The sequence below is a fragment of the Medicago truncatula genome, chromosome 3 (genome assembly GCF_003473485.1).
Source record: "Medicago truncatula cultivar Jemalong A17 chromosome 3, MtrunA17r5.0-ANR, whole genome shotgun sequence".
NCBI classification, from domain to species: Eukaryota; Viridiplantae; Streptophyta; class Magnoliopsida; order Fabales; family Fabaceae; genus Medicago; species Medicago truncatula.
In genome coordinates this window covers 5,600,464-5,623,812 of record NC_053044.1, presented here as the reverse complement: position 1 = coordinate 5,623,812, position 23,349 = coordinate 5,600,464, and the positions used below count along the sequence as shown (strand labels likewise).

General features: G+C 33.7%; 3 protein-coding genes across 5 annotated transcripts; 2 read left to right on the top strand and 1 right to left on the bottom strand.

Moving 5' to 3' along the window:
* Positions 1–1,273: 1,273 nt before the first annotated feature.
* On the top strand, positions 1,274–11,017 carry LOC11414679 (integrator complex subunit 9). 2 transcript variants are annotated; one of them, XM_039831456.1, is made up of 13 exons: positions 1,274–1,423; positions 1,934–1,996; positions 2,117–2,470; positions 2,555–2,769; positions 7,950–8,279; positions 8,432–8,627; positions 8,878–8,970; positions 9,081–9,172; positions 9,444–9,561; positions 9,721–9,806; positions 10,000–10,051; positions 10,149–10,250; positions 10,347–11,017. In XM_039831456.1, the coding sequence occupies exons 2-13, from the start codon at positions 1,988–1,990 to the stop codon at positions 10,767–10,769; spliced, it is 2,070 nt and encodes a 689-aa protein (XP_039687390.1). In that variant the 5' UTR covers positions 1,274–1,423; positions 1,934–1,987; the 3' UTR covers positions 10,770–11,017. The 2 variants fall into 2 exon arrangements, with proteins under 2 accessions (XP_039687390.1, XP_024635481.2); XM_024779713.2 differs by having other exon boundaries at positions 10,149–11,017.
* On the bottom strand, positions 4,843–7,025 carry LOC120579398 (uncharacterized). Its single transcript, XM_039831457.1, has 2 exons — positions 6,227–7,025; positions 4,843–5,951 (listed from the first exon to the last, which is right to left on the bottom strand). Exons 1-2 carry the CDS (start codon positions 7,014–7,016, stop codon positions 5,914–5,916), a joined length of 828 nt encoding a protein of 275 aa, XP_039687391.1. The 5' UTR covers positions 7,017–7,025; the 3' UTR covers positions 4,843–5,913.
* A 196-nt stretch (positions 11,018–11,213) lies between the features above and the next one.
* Positions 11,214–16,159, top strand: LOC11412685 (putative disease resistance RPP13-like protein 1). 2 transcript variants are annotated; one of them, XM_024779712.2, is made up of 2 exons: positions 11,214–11,481; positions 12,467–16,159. In XM_024779712.2, the coding sequence occupies exon 2, from the start codon at positions 12,553–12,555 to the stop codon at positions 16,006–16,008; it is 3,456 nt and encodes a 1,151-aa protein (XP_024635480.2). In that variant the 5' UTR covers positions 11,214–11,481; positions 12,467–12,552; the 3' UTR covers positions 16,009–16,159. The 2 variants fall into 2 exon arrangements, with proteins under 2 accessions (XP_024635480.2, XP_003598664.2); XM_003598616.4 differs by having other exon boundaries at positions 12,464–16,159.
* Positions 16,160–23,349: the final 7,190 nt, after the last annotated feature.

Here is a 23,349-nt window from a genome sequence, read left to right as displayed (position 1 = left end):
GCCTTATTTTTAATTCTTATTCTTAATTCTTAATAATTTAGTATAAATAAATATGGAACTACAAATAGGAAAATGTTATTAAGTTGAGTGAATTTATAAAATTTAAAGTATCACATTAAAAGAATAAATTTGCTAAAATTTATGAGGATAGATATATTAGTCTAATGTTCACAATCTTAATCTTAATTTTTGTTTTTTTAAGGAACAATCTTAATCTTGACATAATCCTTACGTTATTTTTAATTCTTAATAATATAGTATAAATAAATATGGAACTACAAATAGGAAAATTGATTAGGTGTCATGTCCTAAAACTATTGTTGTCAAATCTTATCATCGTGAGCTTAACTCAGTTGGTACGGACAATGCATAAATATATGCCATAAATATATGCAAGGTCCGGATTTCGAACACCGACCACCACCAATAAAATTGTTGTCAAATCGTGGTTTAAAATACAATTCTCTTAACCATTTTTAATTTATTACAAGGTTTAAAAAATGTTTGAAAATTCAAAATATTTAAAAATTCAAATTTCTCCCATTTGTTGAGTAATATTTTGAATTTTTGAATTTTCAAACATTTTAATTTGAATGTTTAAACAACTTAAACAAGTCCTCGTAAACTTAACTTAGTTGGTATTGACAATGCATAATAATATGCAAGGTCCGTGGTTCAACCTCCGACCACCGCCAAAAAAACAACTTAAACAAATATTCAGCATATTTATCTTCAAAATTTGAATGTTTATTCAACTTAAACAATTTAAACAAATATTCAGCATATTTATCTTCAAAATATTTTAAAATTCTAATTTTAAAATAAGCTGTTTTTTAAAATAAGAAGTTTTGCATAAAATAAATTGTTTAGAATAAGCTAGTTTTTTAAGAAAAAGATCGTAATAAGTTGTTTTGAAGAAATAAACTATTCTAGCTTTTAATTATATTGTTATTTTTTTTAGTAAATTATAAAAGTAGTTTTATTCATTAGATAAAAAATATTTGTTTTTCCCTCAAAAAAAAAAATTGTTTTGATTCGGTTTGGTTTGGTTAATAGGTAAGCAAATGGTTAACCGAACCATAGCTTTGGTTCGGTATGATTACTTCCAAACTTTAAATGGTTCCGTTCAATTTTTCCGATCCATTTCAGCAATTTGATTCGGTTCGGTTTGATTTTATGGTTAACAGAACCATGCCCACCCTAGTTGTACTTTTGGGTTTTAATAAAATAAACAAATTGAAAGAGCAAACTTTCACAAAGAAACAATAATAATTAAAACCAGTCACCACCAATTTCTACTCTCTCTCTTCGCAGACAGAAGAAAAATTCTCAAACACTCTCCGAAACTACTATTCTCTCACAACAACCGACCTCCTCTCGCCTTCTCCCTCACTCGCCGCCACCATTGTTGACGGTTCCACAGGTAAGACTTCTCTCTCTTCTTCTCACGTTTTTCTCTCTGAGCAAACCGAGGTTTCAATTTGACTAAAATAGTTATCGTTTTTCATAAATACTGGTATTGGGGTTCAATTTGTTTTTTTGATTGTGAAACTCAGCACTCACACTGTTTGAGGAAATGTCTCAATAAGCGAACACAATGTTAAATTAGATATCGAGTTTAGGGTGAATGTATTAGGATAAATAACTTAATTAAATTCTTATGGTAAAAATTAGTGTTAACGTGTTAGCTATTTTTACAGCAAAATATCAAATTGATTTCATATAAAATTATAAGCTATATGCTTTTTATATAGCATATTATGGAGAGCTTATGGAAATAAGCTGAAAACAACTTATAGCGTTTTCATAAGTTTTTTCCTTAAACTCTCCCATATAATCTCACAAGTGCTTATATCACTAGATAAACTCAATTGTAAGGCTGGAAATTGAAGATCATGCAAACTGACGCAATTTGTTTCTTGTTTTCCAATAGCCATTGATACCTTCTGCCGGAAGCTACAAGTGGTTATCCATTTCATCCTCAACAATGAAGCTTGTGAGTACCTATATCTTTTTTTACCTGTAGTGGCATATGAAGGAATCTTCTGTTTATGTTTTTTTACACAAAATTATCTTCATGATTTAAATTTTTGTTATCTTCCTTGCCATTTTGCAGACATGTTTGAGCAAAGGAAGAGGCTTTCACTTCCCACCATGTCACATGTTGAATTTTTGTGGGTTTAGGATCTTATTCGATTGCCCTCTTGATCTTTCTTCTCTTATGGCCTTCTCCCCCATACCTACTTCTTTGGATGCCTTGTCATTTGAAGAAAGCAAGAACAATGAGAAGAGACAGAAAATTGAAGATCTTCTTGATGCTAAAAACTTAGTTTTTGCAGAACCTTGGTATAAGACTGTTAATAAATTACATCTGTGGAATGCATCTTTAATTGATGTCATATTAATCTCAAGTCCAATGGGTATTATGGGATTGCCCTATCTTACTCGACAGAAGGGTTTCTCAGCTAAGGTAGTTTTCCTTTATTAATTGAACTATGTGCCCATTTTTGTTTTCAAATACTGTTTGCTTAGTATTTTTTGATTGATTGGTTAGATCTATGTAACTGAAGCATCAGCAAGAATAGGCCAGCTAATGATGGAGGATCTTGTATCAATGCATGCGGAATTTAGGCAGTTTTATGGACCGGAGGAGTCTAATTTCCCCCCATGGCTGAGACAGGAAGAACTTGAAATACTTCCTTCAGTATTGAAAGAGATATTGGTAGGAAAAGATGGAGTGGAGTTGGGTGGTTGGATGCCCTTGTACAGGTGATACACCCTTCATGTAATTTTCATTTTGTCACAAACTTACAATAGTCTAAATGTTCTACATCCAAAAAGCAGTATGCTTCACTCTTGCATGCACTGGTTGTTAGACTCAAAGAAACTAAGAAATGAGGGATGTTTAAACTCAGAGAGACTAAGAGAAATGAGGGTCAAAACTGTGTCCCTCTTCATTCTGATTTCTCATATAAATACAATGCAATTACAAGCTTTCAAGTTGACTTTCAACCCAATAAATTAGCTAAACTGACATATATACATTTACAGCTAATTATGCTAATTGATAGAATGATTATTTGACTATTTACAAATAAATGTGCAATCTTATAAAATTTGATTTGCCATTAATTCCATTGACATCCCCCCTCAAATTGATGCTGGTAAATCTACAAGCATCAATTTGCCAAGTAGAAAATTGTGCCGCTGACGTGTCAAACTTTTAGTGAAAATGTCTGCTGTTTGAACAGATGTTGAGACATGTGGTAGATTGATGATTCTTCGATCATAGGCTTCTCGAATAGAATGACAATCAACCTCGATGTGTTTCGTCCGTTCATGGTAAACTGGATTTGCTGCAATCTGAATGGCACTAGTGTTGTCAGCATGCAGCGGAGTCGGTTGTTCTTGAGAGAATCCAAGTTCTGTTAGAAGTCCACGCAACCATATTATTTCAGAACAAGCAGCAGACATTGCGCGGTATTCTGCTTCAGTGGATGATTTTGAGACTGAATCTTGTTTCTTACATTTCCATGAAATAGGAGCATTTCCTAGGAACATACACCAGCCAGTAGTAGATTTTCTTGTGTCTGGACAGCCTGCCCAATCGGCATCACTATATGCTTGGAGTTTAATTGATGAACCAACAGGAAAAAATAAACCACGCTTTGGGGTGCCAAGGAGGTATCTAATGATCCGTTGTACTGCTGAAAGATGAAAATGTCGTGGAGCTTGCATGAACTTACTAACTGTGTGTACAGCAAAAGAAATATCTGGGCGAGTGATAGTTACATAGATGAGACTTCCCACCAGTTTGCGATATTGAGTGGGATCATCAAGGTGGTCACCTTCATCTCTTCTATATTTAACATTAACTTCCATGGGAGTGTCAACAAGGGTTGCATTTGTGAGACCAGCTAGCTGGACCAAGTCTTGAATATACTTTTGTTGATTTAGAAAAACACCTTCATGATGATAATGCACTTCTAAACCCAAGAAATAAGTGAGACGGCCCAACTCTTTCATATGAAAAGTTGAGTGCAACAGATTTTTGATCCTAGAAATAGCATCTTGATCAGAACCAGTCACAACAATGTCATCCACGTAAACAAGCAGCACCACCATGCCTTTAGGAGTTCTTTGTAGGAAAAGAGATGGATCATACTGACTTTGACTAAATTCAAAACCAATTAGTGTCGATCGAAACTTTTCAAACCATACTCTTGGTGCCTGTTTCAATCCATACAAAGATCGTTTTAGTTTGCAAACAGTATTAGGTGAAGGTGTAGGCATACCATTAGGAAGTTTGATGTAAACTTCCTCCTGAAGGTCACCGTGAAGAAATGCATTTTTGACATCCATTTGATGTAACGGCCAAGCTTGTGACGCAGCAATAGCAAGAATAGTGCGCACGGTTGTCATCTTGGCAACCGGAGCAAACGTCTCATCATAGTCTAGTCCATATTCTTGCTTATTTCCAAGCACAACTAAACGAGCCTTGTAACGATCTATAGATCCATCCGAGCGCAGCTTTATAGAGAACACAAACTTGCTGCCTAAAGGTTTAACAGATGAGGGACATGGCACTATATCCCATGTTTGATTTTCTTCTAAGGCAAGAAGTTCAGATTCTATAGCTTTCTGCCAACAATCATTCTCCATGACCTGTTTATAAGAGGAAGGAATAGGAATAGAAGATAATGTTGCTGTCATGCAATTGATATACCTTTCTGGGGGATTGCTTTGGCGTGAGCTGCGTCGTAGAGGAGCTGGTTCTGGTTCTTCTACTGGACCAGCAACCAAGGAATTATCTTGAGGGGGCCCATGTGTGGCCGTACTACGTCTTTTGTAGGTCAAGAGAGGTTTAGATGATTGTTGATCTGAATGAGAGTTAGAAAACATTGGTAAAACAGAAACTGGAGAAGAGACAAGGTCATGATGTGATGCAAAAAAATATTTATTTTCTTGGAATATGACATTTCTAGACACTCGAATCCTACGAAGGTTAGGATCATAACATAAAAAACCCTTTTGATTAGGAGAGTATCCAAGAAAAGCACATTCAACAGATTGTGCGGTGAGCTTAGTGCGTTCTTATGGAGGAAGGTGGACATAACACACACAACCGAAGACACGTAGAGTGGAGTAATTTGGTGGGTGACCATATAACCGAGTGAAAGGGGATTCATTACCTATTGATGGAGATGGCATTCTGTTTATAAGATGAACAGCAGTGGAAAGAGCTTCACACCAAAACCGTGAAGGCACATGAGACTCTAACAAAACGGTGCGAACAACATCAAGCAAATGACGGTTTTTTCTTTCCGCTACCCCATTTTGTTGTGGAGTTGAGGGACATGACCTTTGAGATATAATGCCATTAGATTGCAAAAATTCCTGAAATGAGTGTGACATGTATTCCCCCCATTGTCGGAGCGAAATATTTTGATCTTTGATGAAAATTGGGTCTGAACATAAGCATGAAAAAATTTGAAAGTGGAAAAGACTTCATCTTTTGATCGCAGAAAATAGACCCATGTGAAACGACTATAATCATCAATAAAAGTTACAAAATATTTGTAATGAGAATGAGATATAACTGGTGCCACGCCCCAAACATCACTATGGATTATATCAAAAGGTTGTGTTACATTAGACTGATGTGTTGGAAATGGCAAAATTTTACTTTTACCAAGCTTACAAGGAATACAATCAAAATGAACAGAATTAAGTGATGGAGTGTGTTTATTTCCAAGAAAATTAGATTTTAGCAACTCATGAAGTACATTTGCGTTTGGATGTCCAAGACGCTTATGCCACACTTGGTGATCAACAATAGCAGAATTACAATAAAGTAAAGGCAAAGAAAGACTTTGAGGTAATGAAAACTGGATTGGGAAAAGACGTCCAACTTTAGGCCCCTTCGCGATTATCTTCCCTGATTGTTGATCCTGCACAAAACAACCAGATTGTGAGAACTGTACTTGACAGTCATTCTCGACTAATTGGCCAACCGAAATGAGATTACTAGTGAGACCAGGAGAGACAAAAACATTTGTTAGAGATGAAGAAATATCACCGGTGGCTGTGATAGGTAATTGATTTCCATCAGCAGTATGTATCTTGAGATTTCCAAAATATTTTTTGATATTAGTAAGAAATTGGGCATTGCTGGTCATGTGATTGGAAGCCCCCGAATCAAAGTACCATGAGGAAGAGGATTTACCTGAGATTCCTAGAGCAGAGAAGGCAGAAATGATCATTTGTTGAACCATTTCAGGGGTCACTGATGATGAAGCAGTAGGAGCATTTTGCTGAACCGGTGCTGGATTGACCGAGTTGCTAGGAATAGATGAATCAACCGAGGTTGTAAAGGCTGTGACATTTCTCCTTGGTGGCCTTATTGGGCATTCCTTCAGAATATGTCCGTCTTTTTTGCAGTAGTTGCAGACTTTGTCTGGACAGTTTGAAGCATAATGTCCCAATTTCTTGCAACAGAAACATTGAACAACACTCATGTCATGACTTCTTGTCTTTCCTCGTGCCACATAAGCCACTGGAACAGTAGACACTTTTTGATCTTCAATGATGGACTGTGTCAGCAGATGTTGTTCTTCACGTAACATATCATTGAAACATGCATCCAATGATGGTACAGGGTTTCTATGCATGAGATTGGACCGAATACCTTCAAATTCAGATCTCAATTTCATAAGAAATTGATCTCGCTTGGTAGTTTCATGAACAGATTGTACAGAACTTAAACCTTCAGAAGTTAAGTCTGCATAAACTATCTCAGTATATTCAGCCCAAAGATTCATGAATTGAGAGTAAAATTCAGAGATGGAGAGACTATCCTGTTTAAATAAGGCTATGTCGTGTTCAAGCTGGAATCTTCGAGCGGCGTTGTTCTGATTGTAGACTTTCTTCAAGTAGTCCCACATTGTGGCTGCTGTTTTGTAAGGTCGGAGATTCAGGACAATGTTTGGATCAACAGAACCTAGGACCCAGGACATGACTTGAGCATCTTTCACTACCCATTTGGCATGTGTAACCTTATCTTTCTCTTTGTCAGGAACTGGAGTGCTGCCATCAACATGACCCCACAAATCTTTTCCCGTGACAAATATCTCGAAATGGAATGCCCAAGTTGAGTAGTTTTTGCCATTAAGGCGAACCACCAAGATTTCATGCTTTTCGGTAGACATGTGACTATGAAAATAGGTATTGAACAAGAATGAGAGGTTAATCTGGACTGGGAAACGAATAACCGAGACACAGACTAGGTTCTTGGATTGTAACCTAGGCTGATACCATGTTAGACTCAAAGAAACTAAGAAATGAGGGATGTTTAAACTCAGAGAGACTAAGAGAAATGAGGGTCAAAACTGTGTCCCTCTTCATTCTGATTTCTCATATAAATACAATGCAATTACAAGCTTTCAAGTTGACTTTCAACCCAATAAATTAGCTAAACTGACATATATACATTTACAGCTAATTATGCTAATTGATAGAATGATTATTTGACTATTTACAAATAAATGTGCAATCTTATAAAATTTGATTTGCCATTAATTCCATTGACACTGGTTTTATCTTATTATTATGTTCTGTTTACTAATTATAAAATTTTCACATCCAAATGCTGTTTACTTCTTTATTGCTGGGAGGTTTGTTGCTAAAAACTCTAACAAAATCACTGCATCTCAATACTGGTTAGAGATGGGTGCATTTAACTCCCATTTTGGGATTTTATATATATATATATATATATAATATTGGAGTTCTGTTTGTGTTAAATAGTCTTTGGTAGTGTAGACGTAGTTAAGGTCGTATTGCTTTTTATGTTATGTAATGTAATTGTTTTTGCTGTGTACTGTCCATTTATTCATTGAAAATAATAACGAATCTTAGTTATAAAGGTTGTAATGTGTGGAATTTCTCAGTGCAGCTGATGTGAAGGATTCTATACAAAAGATCAACACACTTAATTATGCACAGGAAGCTTGCTACAATGGTACATTGGTTATAAAAGCATTCAGCTCTGGCGTAGAAATAGGCAGTTCTAATTGGACTCTAAATGGTCCAAAGGGCGATATTGCTTATCTTTCAAGCTCTTGCTTCTTTTCTGCTCATGCAATGGCTTTTGATTACAGCAGTCTACAGAGGACTAGTACATTAATTTATTCAGATTTCTCATCCTTGATTGATGCACAAGATGTCGAGGATGGGGATAATTACACTGATCCAACTTCTGATAAGTTATTACCTCCAAGGTAAGATATTTTGAAATATTATTAGCCTACAAACTCTAAGTTGTATCTAGACACTTCACTTTTAGCTGCTCTAGAATTCAAGTTGTCATAAGCTTGAATTGATTGAAATCTTCATCTGTTAATATTAACTTTTGTGTTGACTATTACTGCAGTTTTGAAGATTCGGATGGATTCAGTCTCGACTCCGATGTAAATTTAGATGAAAAGGAAAAACTGGTTTTCATATGCTCATGTGCTATTGAGTGCGTCAAAGATGGTGGCTCAGTTCTTATTCCTATTAACCGACTTGGAACAATTTTGCAGCTTTTGGAGGAAATGGCAACATTACTCGAAGCTTCAGCTATGGAGGTGTCCTTTCTTGTTTTGATATGTCTGCAAATTAATGATATTATCAAAATCAAGTAAACTATAATGGAATATAAGTAATATGTTTTGTAGATGTAGTAAATTTTCCTTGTTGAAAATTGTTGATTTTTTGTAGCAAAATCAAGAAAACTATACTAGAGTCAATAAACATAACTTACAAAAGGATTTTTGTAGCAAAATCTGAGATTCCTGCTTGCTGACTTTGAAGTATTCATCAACTTTCAATTTGTAGGTTCCGATCTATATAATTTCTTCAGTTGCGGAAGAGTTACTAGCATTGCTTAACATCATACCAGAGTGGCTTTCTAAACAGCGGCAAGAAAGAGTACGCACCTTTTAAATTACGAAATTGGTCCTTTGCGCTGCATACTAAAATTAGCAAATTAATGAATTATGAATTTGGTCCATCTTTTGACATCATAACTGGTACTGCAGTTATTTGCTGGGGAACCGTTGTTTGATCATGTCAAGCTCCTAAAAGAGAAAAAGATTCGCGTGGTTCCCAATATTCATTCACATCAACTTTTGTAAGAGTTTTTTTCTTCTTGTTTTCCCTTTCTCTTCTCTATGATAAAGAACCATCGTTGATTATGGAAATAATTAATCAAATTTAGTGTCCTTTTGCACCTTGTAGTGCAAAATCTCGTGTTCTAACAATGTTATTTGTTTGGGAAAATTTGTATTTCCTTACCAAGAGTTTGAGTATTCATTAATAGCCTCAGAATATATAAATGACAGATGGTTTTGCTTGACAGTTTTGTTGTTATTTTCTCACTGACGTGTTGCTTGTACTTGTAGAAAGGATTGGCAAGAACCCTGCATTGTATTTTGTCCTCACTGGAGTCTTCGTATGGGTCCCATTGTCCATCTGCTTCGAAGATGGTGTGGTGATCCAAAATCTTTGCTTATCCTTGAGGTGTGTTGTATTCCTCAAAACAATGCTTCATCTGAGTCATTTTATTCCTTTATTGATTTTATTTCTTTTAAGCAATCTATCTTTCAAATTTTGGTCATGCAAGATTCATCCTTTCGATGAAGTTGAAATTGCATTAACCAATGAGTTTACTTTATGTAGGATATGGTCAATCCTGAGCTAGCTCTCTTACCTTTCAAGCCAGTTGAAATGAAGGTTCTTCAATGTCTGTTTCCCTCTGGAATAGGGTAGGTTTTCCTTTCCCTTAGACCTTGGACCTTAGTTACTTCTTATATTCCCAATAATGTATGTATGTTCTTGCAAATAGTTTTCTAAATCTGGAAAAAGATCTAGGCTCTATGTTACTGGAAGTATTGAGTAGCCTCAGGAATATAGGAAGTAATTTGACATAATGAAGTATTTTGATCTCCATATTTGTAGGTTGCAAAAACTTCAACCTTTGCTTAAGACACTGCAGCCAAAGACTATTCTGGTAATTGTACAAATGTTATTTTACTTACACTACATTATTGGTTTTTAATTGTACACGTGCTGTATTTATTTATTTTTTTAATTTTCTTATTCTGTAGTTCCCTGAAGATTTGAGATTGAAGATGTGTTTCTCATGTGAAAAGTCTTTCTCAGTTTCGTATTATACTGAAGCTGAAACTTTAAAAGTACCTTGTCAAAAGGAAAGTTCAGAGTTGAAGATGAGTTTCTCATGTGAAAAGTCTTTCTCAGTTTCGTATTGTACCGAACCTGAAACTTTAAAAGTATTTTGTCAAAAGGAAAGTTCAGAGTTGAAAATTGAAGCTGATTTGGCTTCCCAGTTTTATTGGAAAACCTTTAAAAAGGAAGGAATTAATGTTACAAAGTTAAAGGGGAAGCTGTTAATGGAAAATGGTAGACACCACTTGCTCTTGGATAATGACAAAAAAACTTCCTTAAGAAATAGTTCTTTGGTACGTTGTGGTTTAACAGATTACCATAAGCTTATACCTGAATTATCGAAGATGGGAATTAATGCATCCATGGAACTTATTAAGGATGATGTTGAATCGCAAAATGTTTGTCTAGTTCATACAGAGGAACCTTACAAAGCTTTGATAGAGATCGGAAAAACCAGTACTGTTATTACTACTGCTGAATCTGATGCCAATGTTGCTTCCATTCTTTATAAAGCTATAGACAACATTATGGATGGGGTTTGATATGGCAGGTTTTATTTTATTGATGTTTGTAAAATCCTTGTATCCTTGCATATTATTAATAGTTATGAATTATTAACTCAAAATGATGGTTACTGCTTTGTTTATATCATTGGAAGAGTAGAAGCATTTCTATCATGATCCCTAGTTAGAAATGCAAATTCAAGCTGAATTGCCATTAATCAAACACTAGCAGAAAGACGGGCACATCCATTTTTTATTGCACGTAATTATATAGTGCTTTTTTGCAACTGATTATGTGACTATATCTATTTTATTGGAACTGATTATATATATTTTTTTTTGGCATATACCACAATTAAATAATTTTGACAAATAAAAATAAAATAAGCTCTCTTTATAGTGCATGTGTATATAATATTAATCATCAATTTAATTATTAATATAACAAAGTTTCTATTTTTCAAATGTGTGATATCCAAGGGCTCCTGTTAGATGTTTGAAAAGTATGTCATATCCAACGGCTCCTATTAGATGGTTGAAAAGTATTTTATATCCAATGTGTGTTCCATTAGACTGACAATACAGAGTCGTGTTGGATTTTGATACAAACAAGTGTTTTTTGCTCTATTTCTCTTGATCAACAACCTTCTTCCATTCCTTTGTTCCAAATATTTTGTGCTGCCTTCAAATTATACCTGAAACTAGTTTCTACTCTTTTTCCTTTGGAAGATCCCTCACTCACTTTGTTCAGGTATTTTCATGCTTTTCCGTTCTTTAAGCACTTGAAAATATGTTAAAATTACACTAAAGTTATTTTAATAGTATATGAAATCCTTGATTGTGTTCAATTGCCTGGATTGTTTGTATGAATTTTCTTTCTTAGCCCTCCCTCCGCCTCCTAGAGGAAGAGATCATAGTAATCTGAAATTCGGTTGTGAGATAAGTAAAACTTGACTAAGGATTGTTTCAGTTAGGATTTAAACTCGGGGTCTTTCAAATAATCTATCATTAACAATGGCAAATTAACCACTTTAGTCAAATCATTTAGTTAATTGTTAGACATTATGTTTTTGTTTTTTAAGAAGCCGAACTAACCCAAACCAACATCACCAACCAACCCAAGTGACAATATGTTATGGAGTTGTTAGTTAGAGAGTTTTGTTTTAAATACTTTTTTTTGTTAGCCATATGTTGCTCCAACGGAAGGTGATTATATTCTAGATGTGTCAGACAATAAATACGGGTCCTCTTCTGGATAGGATTCGAATATTGGTTTACCACTTTCTGAAAGACTAGTCCTTTCCGCTAGACTAAACGTAGTTTTGTTATAACTATATTTAAATGAGAGTTTTGCCAACCTTTAGTATTTAGATATTTACTTTTTGATACATGCTAAGAGAGATATAGAAAATAAGAATATAAGAATGAGAAGGCTATAGCTCCTACCAAATACGAAGTCCTAGCATTACAAAAACAAAAAATAGAGAATATAATTTCTAAAGTCTAAAATGACCAAACTACCTTTAATATAGTTATAAAAAAATTCTAACAATTGTTGTCCACTGATTGTAACATACCATATTAATTAAATTTTAAATATAAATTTCAATTTAAAATAATTTGTTTATACTATTGAATTCACTGTCCATGTCTTGAATTTTTTAGAGCTAGTTTGATATTGATCTCCCCATTTTGTTTATATGTAATTTCTGTTTAATTATTTCAATTGACAGAAGAACATATTACCATCTTGCAAGAAGCTCTACGCCTACGGCTTGTGCATCACGCTCAGATCCGAGATCCTTTGTTTGTGGACAGCATCATGGCAGCGACGGTTGCTGGTGCATTTATTTCGTCTTTTGTTGAAATGATTCTCGAGAGGTTGGCTTCAGGTGATTTCCGGGACAACTTCAGTAGATACAAACTTGACGTTGGCCTGGCAGACAAACTTGGCATTACACTTAATTCTATAAATCAAGTGCTGGAAGAAGCAGAACAAATGCAGTACAAAAGCACATATGTAAAGAAGTGGCTTGATGATCTTAAACATGCTGTATATGAGGCAGACCAAATTTTCGATGAGATTGCTACTGACGCACAACTGAATAAGCTGAAAGATGAATCTGAACCTGTTACCAACACAACATTTGAATCTAGGATCAAAGAATTGATAGAGATGCTAGAACTTCTTGTGAATCAAAAGCTAATGTTGGGATTGAAAGAAAGTCTTTGTGCTAGTAATGAAGGTGTCATCAGCTGGAAATCCTCAAAAGAACTGCCGACTTCATCTCTGGGGAACAAATCGGACCTATGTGGTAGAGATGTTGAGGAAGAGGAAATCATAAAGTTTTTACTTTCAGATAATGACGGTAGCAACCGGACACCCGTAATCACCATAGTGGGTTCTGGTGGGATGGGTAAGACCACCCTTGCTGAGCTTGTGTATAACGACGATAGAATTAAAGAGCATTTTGAACATAAAGCTTGGGTCTATGTTTCAGAATTTTTTGATGCTGTTCGAATTACCAAAGAAATAATTAGTAGGTTAGGTTATTCTTTAGCAAAAGGAGAGGACTTGAATCTACTCCAACAACAGCTGCATCAAAGAATAACAGGCACGAGATATTTGCTTGTTATAGAGGACGTTCAGAATGGCAGTGGGGAATGTTGGGAACAGTTACTACTTCCCTTTAATCATGGATCTTTTGGAAGTAAGATTATTGTGACCACACGTGACAAAGAGGTAGCAGCAGTAATGAAATCCTCCCAAATAGTTCATTTGAAGCAATTGGAGGAAAGCGATGGTTGGAATTTATTTGTGAGACATGCTTTTCACGGAAAAAATGCAAGTGAATATCCAAATCTTGAATCAATTGGGAAGAAAATTGTAAACAAGTGTGGAGGGCCGCCTTTAGCTCTGAAATCATTAGGGAATCTCTTGCGAATGAAATTTTCTCCTGGTGAATGGACCAAGATATTGGATGCAGATATGTTGCCTTTAACGGATGAGGACAACAACCTTAACATTTACCTGATATTGGGATTGATTTACCATAACTTTCCTTCCAGTGTGAAGCGATGTTTTGCTTATTTTTCCATATTTCCCAAAGCCAATTGCTTATTCAAGGATCAATTAATCAAGCTTTGGATGGCAGATGGGTTGCTGAAATGTTTTAGAGCAGAAAAGAGTGAAAAAGAGTTGGGTGATGAATTTTTTGATTATCTTGAGTCAATTTCGTTTATACAACAATCATTATATCCAGGGCTTGATAACAAGCACCGGTTTTTCATGCATGATCTTGTCATTGATTTAGCAAGATCAGTGTCAGGAGAATTTTCTTTACGAATAGAGGGTGATAGGGTGCAAGATATCCCTGAAAGAGCACGCCATATTTGGTGCTCTCTTGATTGGAAATATGGTTATAGAAAATTAGAGAATATTTGTAAGATTAAGGGATTACGCAGTTTGAAGGTAGAAGAACAAGGCTATGATGAGCAATGCTTCAAGATATGCAAGAATGTGCAAATTGAACTGTTTTCAAGTCTAAAATATTTGCGTATGTTAACATTCTATGGTTGTAATAATCTCTCCGAGCTAGCTGACGAGATAAGCAACTTAAAGCTTCTGTGTTATCTAGACCTTTCTTACACTGGAATTACAAGCCTACCTGATTCCATTTGTGTGTTGTATAATTTGCAGACACTCTTATTGCTAGGATGTAGATTGACTGAGCTCCCTTCAAATTTTTACAAACTTGTCAATTTACGTCATCTTAATCTAGAAAGCACTCTTATCTCAAAGATGCCAGAGCAAATACAAAGGCTAACCCATCTTGAGACGTTGACAAATTTTGTTGTGGGAGAGCATAGTGGGTCTAATATTAAGGAGTTGGAAAAACTCAACCATCTTCGAGGAACACTTTGTATTTCACAGTTGGAAAATGTCACTGATCGTGCAGATGCTGTGGAAGCAAATTTGAAAAATAAGAGACATTTGGAAGTATTGCATATGAGGTATGGTTACAGAAGAACAACTGATGGCTCAATAGTTGAGAGGGATGTCTTGGAGGTTCTCGAACCAAATAGCAACCTCAATAGTCTCATCATCGAGGACTACAGAGGCACTGGCTTTCCACATTGGCTTGGGGACTGTTATTTACTCAATTTAGTATCCCTTGAACTGAATAGATGTGGATTTTGTTTCCAGTTTCCACCACTTGGGCAGCTTCCCTCTCTTAAGGAGCTTTCTATTTCAGAATGTGATGGAATAGAGATTATCGGTGAAGAGTTTTATGGCTATAATTCATCAACTGTTCCATTCGCTTCCCTTGAAAATTTGAAATTTGATAACATGTACGGTTGGAATGAATGGTTATGTACTAAAGGCTTCCCTTCTCTTACATTTCTTTTAATAACAGAATGTCCAAAATTGAAAAGAGCACTGCCTCAACATCTTCCTTGTTTAGAAAGATTGGTGATTTACGATTGTCCAGAGTTGGAGGCTTCAATTCCTGCCAATATAAGACAGCTAGAGCTACACGGATGTGTAAACGTTTTCATAAATGAATTGCCAACCAACTTGAAAAAGGCTTACCTTGGAGGAACTCGTGTCATTGAGTCCTCTCTAGAACAAATTTTGTTCAACAGTTCCTCTCTTGAACAGTTGAATGTTGGTGACTACGATGGTGAAAATCTTGAATGGCCCTCTTTTGATTTGCGAAGTTGTAATTCACTTTGCACTCTGTCTATATCCGGATGGTGTTCCTCATCCTTGCCTTTTGCACTTAACTTGTCCACCAATCTTCATTCTCTAGATTTGTATGATTGCCGACAGCTCAAATCGTTTCCACAAAGAGGTTTACCGTCCCGCCTGAGTAGCCTCCGAATAAACAAATGCCCTGAACTGATTGCATCAAGAAAGGAGTGGGGTTTGTTCGAACTAAATTCTCTGAAAGAGTTCAGAGTTAGTGATGACTTTGAAAGCATGGACTCCTTCCCGGAGGAGAATCTACTGCCCCCAACTCTTAACACTATTCATTTGGAAAATTGTTCAAAGCTAAGAATAATCAACTACAAGGGTCTTCTTCATCTCAAATCTGTCAGACTCCTACGCATTGAATATTGTCCTTGTCTTGAGCGATTGCCAGAGGAGGGTCTTCCGAGCTCCCTTTCTACTTTGTACATTCGTGAATGTCGAATAGTTAAGCAGAGGTACCAAAAGGAGGAAGGAGAGAGTTGGAATACAATTTGTCACATCCCTGATGTATTTATTTATTGATTGGCGGATTAAAGGAGACGTACAATAGCCAGGTGCACCACATTCACCCACGGCATGTTATATCAAACATTTCCAATTTTTTGTTTATTGAAATGTGGATCATTTTCTTAATCATTTCGTATAATCATAAATAAAATGAAACAATGATATTCAACTATTTGTTGTTCTTGTGTTCTTAACAAGAGTGTGTAATCTGAGTATTACCAGTTTGTTGGTTTCTAATTTTCGTTGCAACATTATTTAATAAAATCCTCAGGGTTTCTAACATTCTGCATTGGCATAATAAAAGTAAATAAATGGATTTGTGACTTTGGCTACTGCATAGCTCTCTATTGACATAGCATCAAACTTCTACCGAGCCTCTGATTTCAGTGTCACATTAGCACAGATTATTCTAAACCATTTCATGACTTTCTTTTTAAAATTTTATTCGTTCTATCTACTTATATAAGAACTTTATTTTTAACCGTTGAAATCATTATTCTCTCAAGTATTTTCTTTCATTTTCATACCGGAAATTTAATTGACGTTCATATATGTCAATTACGTTGTTCATAGGTTAATTTGTTTACAAGCATGATTGTTAGAGAACCTTCAGTAAGGTACACAATGCATACATGTATTGAGAAACCATGCAAACTGATATGGTAAACCTATCCAAAACAGCTGAATCGTACAGTACAAGTGAGATCGGTAGGTGCAATGAGAAGACAAAATTGTGACAAAAAATAGGAATGTGATATTAATATTGCAATTTCTGTAATTTCTGTGTATCTAACTCAGATCACAAGTTTATAGGGACAAGATTAATGTAGGGACTAAACTTGAAAACTCTGAACTTTTTAGGGACTAAACATATTTAACCTTTTATTTTGACTCCCTATATCTATGTACCTCTGCTAATTAAGACATCAAAATCAAATGTAATTTCACAATGATACATTGAAATTTGGTCAATAAAAGCGTGGTCCATGCTAATGACAGATTGATCTGTGGATTTAATTATTCTCTTTATTGAATAAAAGTACATGAATTATTCTTCTTTCCCGTTCATGTGAAGAAGAGAATTCATTGTTACGTATAGGTGATTGTCCTTGTGAGACCACTCCCTACAGTGACCATCCTTCCTTTGGCGACACAAGAATAGTGGCCAGTGTCGAGTATCATTGTTTTTCAATAGATGCGTTTGGTTCACCAAGATAAAACTCCACAATGATGACGACGTGAGAAGCATCTTCTATATATTTGGTCAATATGGTTTAAAGGGACCTGTCGAGTTAGACACAACCTTGGTAAATCTGTTCAGGCTATGTGGACAAGTTTGATTTATCCCGGAACATATGAAGAAATCAGGGTGTGCATGGATGAACACGTGCATGCTGGTGGATTGCACTCTGGCTACACAAAAAATACTAACCGACCCAACTGAGCAATCCCGCCCAATTTAAACTGAAACGGGCAGATTAACAGCAGATAAACAGGTTGAATGAAAGTTGGAGCAATCACGCTCAAGAAAATGGACAAGTCAAATATTTCATAAGATTTTGATTAATTTCTTCTTAATTTTTTTTTTTATTAATTTGATTATTCAAAAATCTCAAAATTAATGTATAAGTTCAATGGCTGAAGTAATTTGCTTTGAGGTACATTTGATAAATAAAAGATTACATCAAAATTGGTTCCTAATATTTGCCATTGTTTAGTAGCTCACTAAAAACGCAACTCTATAGTTCACACCATTTGGATGAGTTAATGAACACATAGTTGAGGGACAAAGTTGCTCAGCTTAATCGTTTTAAGGACAATAAGAATCACAATTGAGAATTATTACTTTATCACACTATGCTAACTTTGAAGATTGACAACAATCGTCAATCAATGTAAAAAAATTATGCATGCATCCCATGGAATTTCGACATATAAATATTTATTGTGATATTTAGGAAACAAAATACAAAATCATTTAATTTTTTTTTACTTAATATTTAGGCTCAAATAGACTTTTGTTCCCTCTATTTTCAATCAAATTATGTTTTTGATCTCCCTATTTTAAAAATCAGTTTTTTGCTCCCCCTATTGAACATTTTTTAGAATATTGGTCTTTTATAATTTTTGGGTAGTTTTTTATGACGTGGCTTATAAATTTATAACTTGCCTAGTGCTTTTTTTATTTTTTGTTTTGAAGAAAACTTTCCAGTGCTTTTTTTTTTTTTTTTTAAAGAAACTTTCCACTGCTTAATAGGCATAACTTTGCTCACATGGATATTTAGTGTGGCCTAATAAACCTTGCCACATCATAAATAAATAGGTAACAACATAAAAATGACCAAAAAAATGAGACAAGAGATAAAAATTCAGAAGAAGAAAAAAGTTAATTAGCGAGACAAAAAAAAACTGAATTTTAATATAGAATGATCAAAACTTCATTTTTATGTTTAAAAAAAATAGAAGGATAAAAGTACATTTAAGCTATATTATATTTATTATTAGTTATTGTTCTCACCCGTTACTTTGAATCATTGATCAATGTATGAAAGCATTTATTTGACTTTTTTCTAATCACACCACAAATATATCTGGTCTTATCCAGGGACAGATCCAGAAGTCTTAAGTAGTGAGGTCAATACGCGCACACACGCTACGCTACTTTAATGTTGGAAACATAATTAATATACATCATAATTTGGGGGGAGGTGGAATTGAATTGAATTGAATTGAATGAGGATGGTTGGATAAATCTCAATCTCTATCTTTATCTTTATCTTTATTATATACATTTGTGCTATTTTTTTTAAAAGTACACGTGACAACTTAATAATGAAAGGATCATTTAATGTTATTTCTTATGTACAAAAAATGTTGTGCAAAAAATCATAATTTGAAATTGTTATTTAATGCACCAATGATTTCTTTTAAAATGCAATAACTCATTTAATGTTTTTCTAACATCAGATTTCCTCTCATCTAAATCTATTATCCTTATCATTTTTGTAGTGATTAAAATAAAATTGTTGACTAAAATGAATTGTTTATGGTGTGTAAATCCTATTAACTAGCACTGCCTTTTTTATTTATGACAAATTTAAATATGAAAAAGGAAAATAGTTTATATACTTCTTCTATTTCATATGTTTCAATGTGATCATAAAACCAATCCAATAATAACAAGTGTCACTCCGTCAAAAAAATAAAATAATAACAAGTGTCACATGATATTTTTAAGCCAACCAAATTCTAACATGTGTAATTTTTCCATCATCATATTATTATGTATTATGATTATGATCAAAGGTTTAAAAGTAATTTGGTTGTCATTTTCCCTATATATATATTCGATCAAACTTGCATCATTTTCATCTCATTACTCCTTTCATCATTACTCCTTTCATTTGATGATATCTCATAAATTAATTCATATGAAGAATCATGAAGCATAGTCACGTGAATTATACGTGTCTGGTTTGTTCGTTGTGTAATACAAGAACATCAAGTAAATTGTTACTAACCATACTTATTGTTGTAAATTGACTATCAAAATAAAATAGAGTTTATGATCATGTTTTTTATATTCTTATTATTGAATAGTAATTTAGTCAATTCTTATCACAATTTTCTATTTCATTTTTACTATGCTTATTATTGTAAATCGACTATCAAAATAAAATACTTGATCAATTGAAGTTTGTGATATTCTTTTTATTTTCTAATTGAATAGTAATTTAATCAATTCTTATCACATTCTTTTATTTCTTTTTTACTATTCTATCATTATACAACTGCCTTGCTTTCAATTTTTTTTGGAACATTGCATTCTAAAGTTTGTTTTTCATTAATATTCAAAAATAAAAATAATGTGACTCCAAAAAGTTGGACACTTTTCATTTAGATGAAGTTTGGTAATTTTTCCGGCTTAGAACAATGAAATCTATATATAGTCAATATGTTTGTCATCATTTTCATCTTCATCGTAACACACATATTTTCTATCTATTTTCATTGTGACGCACACATTATATATATATATATATATATATATATATATATATATATGATTATGATGGATGCGTAAGTATTGTTTTCACCCATATATGTTTATAATTTTATTTGTTTTCGTTTTCTTTATTCATGCAATGTGTTTTAATTTTATTTTCGTTTTCTTGATGGCAGCATGTTGATCATGTGACCTCATTAACTGAATCAATATCATCATTCGATTAAAATAAATCAATTGCTAAAATTTGGTATCAAATTAACTTTTACACATTAATGTCATTTAATCCTAACTCATTTTTATATATTGATTGAAGGATTTCTATGATAACAAAATTCATGTAACTATTCCCTATTTCAACTAAATCGAAAAAAAATAATTTTTACATATTAAACCACACCCAACAAAAATAATTATTTCTTTTTGCAACTAAAATTTAATATCCTACGAGAATTTAAAAAATAATAATTTTTCAAAAATTTGTTTTAATTTTTAGAAAAATAAATCAAGCCAGACAAATTTTCCAATCAAACTTATTTGGCCATATTTTGTTTAAAAAAAATTGGACACACGTGATTCATTTGGGACTGGTGCTAGTCACACCCCAAAAAAAACAAGTTACACCCAAATTTATTTAAAATTTTACAATAATACCGAAATTGCCCTCTTCATGTAAATTTTTAAAAACTCATCTTTTATGATCATTCTGAACCCTTACCCCCTTTCATCCACAAATCACCGTAGATGTGCAACCAATATCTGAATCAACATCTTTGTTATTGATCTGTACTATATTCATAAAGGTTAGTGGATTTCATGAATTTCATTTTCGATGAGTTTCTATTTGTTTATTGTTTGTTTTGGTATGACATATGCCTGTCAATTTGATTTTAAGTGAGAGATTAGTGTAAATTAAGTTTACGTGTATGTATATAAAAGGGGTTAGTGTAGTTTACATATGTAGGTTAATGTAAATTCAAGTTTACGTATGTTCAATTTAGGTTAGTGTAAATTCAGTTTACTTACATTCAATCTAGGTTAATGTAAATTAAGTTTACTTATGTTCAATTTAGGTTAATGTAAATTTAGTTTACGTGTGTATATAAGAGGTTACTGTAAATTCAGTTTACTTACGTTCAATCTAGGTTAATGTAAATTCAGTTTACTTACGTTCAATCTAGGTTAATGTAAATTAAATTTGTAAATTCAGTTTACTTACGTTCAATCTAGGTTAATGTAAATTAAGTTTACTTATGTTCAATCTAGGTTAATGTAAATTAAGTTTGTAAATTCAGTTTCCTTACGTTAAATCTAGGTTAATGTAAATTAAGTTTACTTATGTTCAATTTAGGTTAATGTAAATTAAGTTTACTTATGTTCAATTTAGTTAATGTAAATTTAGTTGATTTGAAATTTTTATTTTAGTTAAAGGGTATATTAGTCATTCTGGAGTGTAACTTGTTTCTTTTAGGGTGTGACTAGCACCGGTCTTTATTTGGTTAAGAAATGTTCAATTTTTTTATTTGGTTACAAGAAAAAATGTCCATTTAATCATACATTAATACTACAAGAATTATATTTTGAATGAAAATTATATGCATTGATTTTAGTTGATTAGATAATATGCATGGTTAAAGATAATAGCACATTTACCTTCAATTCCTTAATGGTGATCATCAATTACCTTCAATTCCTTTTTCCTCTAAAAAATAATTCATTCGATTCGTTCAAAATAATTTGTTATGACTTTTGATGTGTCGCTAAGTATACAACATTGGGGTGAGAACATATTTGTGCACAAGTATACCAAATGGTAGGATCAATATTTTTTTTTTATTAAATCGTTCTTTTTATGATAAACTAAGAAAAATGATAGGCATAAGGGGAGACTTAGAAATCGAAACTAGGTTGGCAACTCAGAAAGACCCCATCATATGGCACCTTACTCATAAATATAATTAAAAAAGTGAAAAAAAATTACACATGAGGGGGATCAAATCAAACCCTCAAAAGGTCAAAGTAAAGCCATAAAAATCAGGCAATAGATTTGATAATTTGACAAACCATAATGGTCTATATAGAAAACCTCACAAATCACAAGGTCCGATATAAAATATTCATTGAGTAGGTGGGGATGATTCAACCTTATAGTGGGTTTTGTATGATGCTTGATTCAACCTCATAAATCACAATTTTATCCCGTCTTCCCCATGTGTGCGTTTTTTCTTTTATTTCCTGGGTTGCTTCTTAATCCTTGCGAGTGCACTGTAAAAAGGGGGAAAATGCACATGGCCTTGTTGCAGGGATTCCCAACTAGATTTTGTGTAAGGTTTGAGTTCTGATTCTTTCTCCATGTTCTTGTTTTCTTTTTGCTAGGATGTATGCCATGGGTAACAAGAAAATCTATGAAGCGCATACATGATACGGTACAGATACGATACGGCACCGATACGGAAAAATTTTAAATTTTAAGATACGATACGGCTGTGATACTTCAATAGAAAATTGAATTTAAACTACATATTAAAACTCAAAATACAAAATATGGACTAAAGAAAGCGACAATTAGCCAATTACATATATGATATATCTTACACAGAAAACATCATTACTTAGTCGATTACATATATATACCAAATATAATAGAAACATCATGTAGCCCGCACATATCGGTTTTCTACCGCCTATCCCTCATATCTCAGATGTATAAGAAAAGTATCGGATAATTTTTTTTAAAAAAATAAAATTTAATCTCCGGATACTCTCCTGATACGTATCGGGAAGGTATCGGTTCAGGATACGCAAGGGATACAGTATGTCATCTATTTTGAAGTATATGGACTTCAGAGAAGAAAATCAATCTAGTCGGTGGATCTAATATCCTTGTCGGGTACCTTGAAGAATTTCCTTTTGTGAAGGAGGAATACTCGGGTAATCCCTCTATTTACTATGCCTTTGGGAGCACTCTTTCCTAATGTACCACTACGTGCTACGAGCCATCAGGGTTAGCCTTTCCTTCTCGGCCTTTCACGACGGGGTCATTGATTGGGACCAAGCCGCTCCTTCCCAACTTCATCCTTAGTACTAGAATTACATCCCCAAACGCATGGATCATGCCCTAGGTGCATAAGTGTTGTTTTCTTGCGTGTAATCGCCCGTTTATTTGTCTTTTGGGTGTTTCCTTCCATATAAGATGTCTTAAGACTTGAGAACATAATTCCTCCCTTTGTAATTTCTTATGATGTCTCTTGAATCTTCATTCATGGTCTTCCCAAGATCTTTACAACTCTTCAAGATGTTTTGCATTGCCAATCAGCATGATTTCTTCTTGAATTATATTAAAACACCCT

Coding starts and splice junctions, on each gene's coding strand:
- LOC11414679 (XM_024779713.2), top strand. Junction 9,562..9,720: donor AATCTTTGCTTATCCTTGAG/GTGTGTTGTATT, acceptor TACTTTATGTAG/GATATGGTCAATCCTGAGCT. Junction 9,807..9,999: donor CTGTTTCCCTCTGGAATAGG/GTAGGTTTTCCT, acceptor CCATATTTGTAG/GTTGCAAAAACTTCAACCTT.
- LOC120579398 (XM_039831457.1), bottom strand. CDS start 7,016: ATGTCCTGGGTCCTAGGTTCTGTTGATCCAAACATTGTCCTGAATCTC. Junction 5,952..6,226: donor CTCTGCTCTAGGAATCTCAG/GTAAATCCTCTT, acceptor TGTTTTGTGCAG/GATCAACAATCAGGGAAGAT.
- LOC11412685 (XM_024779712.2), top strand. CDS start 12,553: ATGGCAGCGACGGTTGCTGGTGCATTTATTTCGTCTTTTGTTGAAATG.